General features: G+C 32.7%; 1 protein-coding gene across 1 annotated transcript; it reads left to right on the top strand.

Annotated features, from left to right (window-relative positions):
• Positions 1–1,537: 1,537 nt before the first annotated feature.
• Positions 1,538–3,512, top strand: LOC131857718 (nuclear transport factor 2-like). The gene is made up of 9 exons (XM_059210425.1): positions 1,538–1,579; positions 1,683–1,820; positions 2,026–2,314; positions 2,396–2,637; positions 2,685–2,826; positions 2,916–3,037; positions 3,111–3,176; positions 3,266–3,332; positions 3,442–3,512. The coding sequence occupies exons 1-9, from the start codon at positions 1,538–1,540 to the stop codon at positions 3,510–3,512; spliced, it is 1,179 nt and encodes a 392-aa protein (XP_059066408.1).
• Positions 3,513–7,584: the final 4,072 nt, after the last annotated feature.

The raw sequence follows: 7,584 nt of genomic DNA, 5'->3' as shown, positions 1-7,584 counted from the left end.
TCTTAAAATGTTTCATCAACATGGTACTTGAACAACGATTTTGATTTTCAAATAAGTTATTGGCATTAACAAAAATCCACTAGTTGTTGTGAGTGGAATAGTGTACATTTATGTGAGTATTTGTTATGTATATAATTGACATACTAGAACATCTTATCACTATTGTAGAACAAGAAGGAACATTTTGAATAGAGGACTTACCAAAAATAATTTGACATCAAAATGTTTGCTTGCTTCCAACTAAAGTTGGTTCTATGAGGATGCACAATGTAAAGTTTGTCATTTTAGACTCGATGATCTCCCCTTAATATATACAAACACCACCAGCCTTTGAGCATAAAAAATCACATAATAGAAGAAAAAAAAAGAAGTAAAGTACAACCAACAAAATTAGATCTATGCCTTAGAGAACATATGTAATACTAGGGGAAGAGCACCAATAGCTAACATAGTTCCAAGAACCGTCACCTTATTGCTACGTTGACCCCCCAATAGCCTTCATAGTGAAAACATCATTAATAAATTTGTTTTGTACCAATAGCCGATCTTTTTTTGTAATTAATTGGCCCATTTGTGAACAACTATTGGAACATTTGTCCCATTTGTGCACCAGTATTGGAACATTTGTGCATCGCTATTTGGACATTTGTCAACAAGTACTAGCAATTTTGAGTTGACGGTTACTGGAACATCTTTAGTTAGGTATCAGGCGACACTTTGAAATGTGTACTTTTTTACCTTTGTGCGCATAACTGATTCCAGAGCATGCATCGTTACTACCTAAAAAAACCAAAATACGACGTACCCTTTAGGATCTGTGGGTGCGCGAAGTTAGCTATAACGACTACTGGTGCTCTTCCCCTATGAAAATACCCTAGAACAAATCTGATATAATGAACAAATTTAAGTTACATATTTTCCTTCATCAGATCTTTAGAGTCAATGTCACATCAAACACATTTCCACACATCTTCCATAGAACTACATATACTTTTCTTTGCAATTACTCTCTTAACATTTAATATTTCAATCCTCACTCTAAATTAATTAATCTAACGTCATTTTTACTTATGTGTGCGTCTTGTTGTATTAGACTAGACTTGTATAGGAATAGGTAATTATGGCCATACAAACGTTATCATCCCAAAATTCAATAGTTTCGATTCTCTTAGTCAAAAGACACGCCTGTTATGCCTTATAAATATATTTGGAAAAAGAAAAGAAAAGCAAACTAACTCGTACTCTGCTGTTATGCCTCCCTGTATCTGCGCTTGTGAGAAAAATATTTAGGCTGTTTCGAAATTTCAATTCAGTCCACTAAATCAGTTGAGAGGTTTTAAAAGGTGTGGAAAGAATTCACATTCACTGAAAAGCAACTCTTTACAGTTAAAATCCATACAAGGTCTGCAATAGGAATTATGTTCTACATATTCTCTTTATTTTCTCTTTTGCAATTTTTCCTAGACTTGTGATTGGGATAGTTAGCAGATTCAACACACTTTAACATGCAACTGATTATCATTTCCAATGCAGAAGGATGGAATCCCAGCAGTTACAAAGAGAATTTCCTGCCTCTGAGGTATGAATACTATACCATCTTGTTATTCTTATAAAGTGGTTTTGGGTTTGGATCATTTGCGTTGGGCTTGGAGTTTATTTCATTAACACTTTTGGTTTGGTAGGTTGCAAACGAATTTGTGAACCAGTATTACTGTGTTCTAAACAACTGTCCAGATAAGCTATACGAGTTCTACAAAGATTGCAGCACTATCACCCGCCCTGAACCCAATGGTCAATTGTTGCATGTAACAACCCTAGAAGTAAGTCAAATATTGCAGTAGATTCAGTGTATAACAGTTTCAAATAATACAAATTCATTTTTGAAATATAATATTACCATATGGCATGCAGCTACAAGATACCTTCGAACTTTAATTTTTATCCATGGTTTAGGTTTCCATTTCTTTATTCAATCAAATTTGCAGACATAATGTTGTTCTTGTTTTGAATGGTTGTTACCAACAGGCTATTAAAAACAATATAGTGTCTTCGCTCAATGAGGGAAATGAGGTTAAAATAGGAACTGTGGATTCACAAGAAGCTTATAATGAATCTTATATCATATTGGTAACTGGGATCATATTAGGGCACGAGAATGTCGAAAGAAAATTTGCCCAGTCTTTCTTTTTAGCACCACAGGAGAGAGGCTATTTTGTTCTAAACGATGCATTTCGGTATTTAGAAGAATCCCAGTATTCAGAAGACAAAACTTATATGTCGGCTAATGCTGTTTGTGATGAGCCTTTGCAGGAAGGTAAAATGGTCTCTTCTTCTATCTTTCAGTATTTTTCGATCTAGAATCTTCTTTAATCGCAGCCTTTCTGTGTCTTAGCAGACATAGTTCCTGCAAAAGAAATTCAAAGATTTGAACCACAACCTTCGAAATTGGAAAATAAACATGCTACTGAAACTGTTGAGAATGAACAACAGCTTAAGGATATTGAGAAAACTATTTCACCACCAGAAGAAACAACAAAAATGAGTTTTCTAGCAGTCGAGCACTTCAAAGCCCTTTCATACATTTTGAATGCACGTCGAGCACTTCAAAGCCCTTCAAAGCCCTTTCATACATTGAGCGTTTGTAGAATATGATGTTACTGATATTTTTTTCTTTGAATGTTCAGCTTTTGAAAGAGAACCCACATCCTATTCAAAGGCCAACTGTTGTGGTGAAATTTCCAATAAATACCGGACTGAAAGCAAATGTACCATCACAAGTACATACAACATCACAATCGTTGAACTCTAATTCTGGAAAAGCCCCAGGTTACCATAATCTTCCCTTCACCATTTTTTAATTGTATCTTTCAGGTTCTTAATTTCTCACTAACCTTGAAATTCCATATAACTTACAGTCAATGAGAACTCAATCCATTTAAGAAATTTGCCATGGAATTCTACAATTACCTTGCTTGAAGAAGAGTTTAAAAAATATGGTTCTATAAAGCCTGGTGGAATTCAAATCAGAGCCAACAAGGTATGTTTTTGAAAACAAATCTCGCTTGTTTTCTGCTTTTTTCCTTCTGTAATGTTTAAATACTGTAATGCAGGAAAAAAACTTTTGCTATGGCTTCATTGAGTTCCAATCATCAACTTCTGTGGAGAGTGCTGTAAAGGTACTTAATTTGTATCGAATTATTTAGTGTTATTAGATATTGTATTTATCTTTATTTTCATAAAACTTGTATTTATATTTTGTAAGCAGGCATCTCCTATTGTCATCTCTGGGCGTCGCGTATATGTTGAAAAGAAAAGGTTGGCTGCTTTCAGAGGTATTTCGCAAAGCCTTAATTAAGTTATTATCTATTCATATAATGTAATATAGTCTTCAAATATAATTGTTTTTCTCTGCTCCTACTGATTGATTTCTACCACGGAAAGACAATATTCCAAATGGCGTAAAGAGAGGAGGCGAACGTCAAGGACGCAATGGCTATGCAAGAAATTTCTAACTAGTATTTCCGAGAGCTTCAAATGTACAGAAGAAGTACATGTTTTTTATTCATACTTGGTCTAATCTAAAGCAGTTTACCCCGTAGAGGCTTAACCAGTATGAACAAAGGCAAAGGCATAGGCATGGGAGAGCATAGACAATAATAGAGTCACCTTGCCCAGATTGAGATAGAGACCCCGCAAGGGCGGATGGAAACTCTGCAGCTGGTCATGAATTTGGAACCACGCTGCAACTGGAAGGGATCCTGAGCAAGGTGCTGGCTCCGAAGCTGGTTTTACTGGGTCTCGAAAGCCAATCGCTTCTGATGGTGATTTGAAATTTCGAAGAATCATCAATGTAAATGTAATTAGAACTCTGTATGGTTTGTTAAAGAGTTCTATTTTTGTTATCTATATATAAAATTTTGTTATATCTTATACAATGAATGTTTGAAATATGTCAAATGTATAATCTACATCATATGTCATGAATATTATAAAAGGTATAATCTACATCATATGTAATTAGAACTCTGTATAGTTTGTTAAAGAGTTCCATTAGATTCTCTCCTCCACACCTTGTTTTACCTTTTATATTATTCTATTTTCATAATATTCTATGTTTTATATCTTATTCAAAGATATTAAAGGTTTTAAGGATATTTTATTGGTGATATTAGATGGGTCAAATGTGAAAAATAGAGAATTGAATGGACCATATCATGACTACCAACTTTCATAAGATATATTAGATGAGAAAATATTAGAATCATATACTAAAATCTGTTAATGAATGTTACTTGAATAAATAAAACTTTAAGAGTTTCTTATAATACAAGGAATAAAATTGGTCATTTGTTGAGATTAAAAATTAGAAAAGGATCCGAAAGGAAGTTTATTGTGGTTTATGTAAATAACGAAAAATTGAAACTTGGTATACTACTATAAGCATGGAAATAGACCTTTGTATACAAAAGAAATGATAGATTCCTAGGATTAGAAAAAAAAACACTAAACACGCAAGATCATGTTTGCTAAGTTGAATAATAGGATTATAATCGTAAGGAAGGGAATTATGTGAATTATGTTGTATTATAGATTCTAGATTAGGTCTTTTTGTAAAATTTATTAAGGTGATCACTCACAAGAAGGTGGTAAAATAGAGAACCACAAAAGTACTATAGATTATGTGTGATATTATCAATAATTGTATTATTTAAGCTAAAGTAGATCAATATTATAGAAGTGGGGTAAACTTTAGGGCCAAATATAATGATACGGGAAAAAATTTAAATAAAATTTTATAAAATAAATCTATTATAATAGTTAAATTTATAACTTGTATATTTTTAGAGCTTGAAATGTATAGAAGAAGTGTCTGTATACAATGAATGTTAGAAATATGTCAAATGTATAATTATTAGAAAATTGTAGTTAGATAATATATGTATAAATTTGTTTTACATAAATTATAACACAAAATAAATTAATTTTTTTAATTATATAAATTTTTTTTTTTTTAAATTGTTTTTATTTAAACTTTGTTTCATGCAATATTTTTTTGTAAAAGAAATGATTTAATATGTTGAAATGATTATATACCATTTTATTGATGAAATACTTACCTACCATGTTATGATTTTTTTAAATAATATTTAATGTTAAGAAATGTTATGATTATCTTACATCATAAATTTTTATGTGCTAAATTACACAAGGGAGTGAATCATTTAGTAGAATATCATTTGAAATAGTACACTACAATAAAGGCTTGCAACACCACATATGAGCAACTGAAATAGTACACTACAATAAAGGCTAGTTATTTAGATTATTTATAGACATTGCCCTGCTAATGGTATGTCTAATCAAAACCTTCCATTGTTCTTCTCTGCTAAGAGCTTTGACTATCCATTGAGAAGCTAATGCATTGCCTTTCCATCTTAAATCCTTTAAGCCGATTCCTCTCATGTTCTTGCTCATAGTGCACTAACTCCATTTAATAGCATGGTTCTTTCTCCCTCATTTTCCATTAGACCAAATGATCTTTTGGATATAATTAAACTTATAATTGCTTGAATTTCGTGAAGATGTATAATAAATGTTGTAGGAAGATAGTATCTTTTCACAAACTTGAACCCTCCCTCCAATGATGAGGTAACTCTCCCTCCAATGGTAAGGTGGTGCTTATATATTCTATTTCCTTAAATTTTATCAATTTAACTTCTAACCCACTCTCACATAGCTTTCATCTTGGGCTCTACTGCAAAAGGTATACCAAGGTATCTAATCAATTGTTTAGGTCCTTCCTACCTAAAGGAGTATTTATCTAACCAAATTGGGGGTTGCTCATCCCATCCTAGGAGAGTCGATTTAGCCATCGAGATATTTCCACCATAGGCTTCACAGAAGAGCTCTAGTTTGTACAAAAGTGCATTTAGATTTTCTTCTTTCAATTTAGTTAAAATTGTGGTATCATCTGCAAACTGGATGTTAGAGAGATTTCTTCCATTGGGTAACTTAATTTCATCCACACCCGAGGAGGTTGAGTAATCTCTTAGGAGATAATAGAGAGCATCAGCAACAATGATATAAAGTGCAAGGGCAAGGGAGAATCCCTTCCTTATTGATCTAGAAAGGAAAAACCTATCATATTTCACACCATTGATTTCTACATAGGCCTTAGCATTTGTTATTAGTATGTTGACCTGCCTATAGTAGTCTTCTAGAAACCCAAGGCATTCCATCACCATATTGATAAAAACCCCAATCTATTCTATCATAAGCTTTTTCAAAGTCCAATAGTAGAATGATTGCATATTGTCTAGACTCTTTAACCCAACTCATAGCCTCCCAACATGTGAGGAGATTCTCCAGACTGTATCTTCCCTTTACATATCTTGTTTGAGTAGGATATATAATCTTAGGCATAATTCTCTCTATCCTTTGTGCAACAACCTTGGCAAGGATTTTATAACAGACAGTTAACAAGGTGATAGGCCTCCAATTTTTTATCAATGTCATGTCCCCCTTTTTAGGAATAAGTTTTATGACGCCTGTATTTATATCCTCCCCCAATTAGCCATTAATTTTAGCTTCTTTATAGACTTGCATCAAGTCCTCCGCAATCCAATGCTGACAACTTTTGTAAAATTCAATCGAAAGACCATCAATTCTTGGGGCCTTTCCATTATTAAGAGATGAGAGCCTCTTTGATCTCATCTAAAGTGATTCTCTAATTTAACATGGTAGCATCTTCTTCAAATATCTTCCTTGGGATAATGGATTTAAGTTGTGTCCTAGCATTGTCTTTTTGCACTTCACAGTGTCCACTAGTGGATAGTTTTTCATAAAATCTAGCAAAAGACTCCAAAATGTCTATCTGATCAAATATAACCTTACCTTGGCTTTGCATTGGCTGAGCTCTGTTCATATTTATCTCTCTCATTAATTCCTCCAAGATGATCTCAAAGAGAGTCTTCTCTGGTGAGAACCTGCACCAAGTCAATCCATGTGAGATTTTCGATGTGAACATCATAGCTGCTCCATCTCGCAGCCATCTTTCAAAATTCTTCTTGATTCTAATCACCCTTGTTACCTGCACATTTAGATCATGAAGGATGAGCCTCCTAGGACACTTAGTAATATTCTTGTCACTGTCATTAATCATATCATCATTCCTATATTTCCAAATAAGACAAAGTAATTCAATAGAACAAATAGACCAGTAGAGGTTAGCCTCTTTCTTGAGACCTTGGATATGAGCAGTTGCAATCTCAAAATTATTTTATTTTGTGTTTGGTGGATAATATTATCTACATGATTATCAAGTTATCAACCATTTATTAACATGCGTAATTGTCTTTACTAGTTAATAACAATTTCACGGATTAAAAATGTTTAATTTTTTAAATTAATTATTAAAAAGAATATTTTTCAAATGCCGTAGGCTATCAATATCAACACTAGTTTACAACATTTTCAAAATAACTTAAAAAAATATCAACCACAATAAATTTAATTTGTTGACTCTTAGTGAGTAATGTATCTTTATATAAGACTACTATCTCAAAACAATAGATATATTGAGTA

This window comes from Cryptomeria japonica, chromosome 8, assembly GCF_030272615.1.
Source record: "Cryptomeria japonica chromosome 8, Sugi_1.0, whole genome shotgun sequence".
In the NCBI taxonomy this organism is placed as follows: domain Eukaryota; kingdom Viridiplantae; phylum Streptophyta; class Pinopsida; order Cupressales; family Cupressaceae; genus Cryptomeria; species Cryptomeria japonica.
Note: the sequence above shows the minus strand (reverse complement) of the source record. Positions and strands in the feature narration are given on the sequence as shown.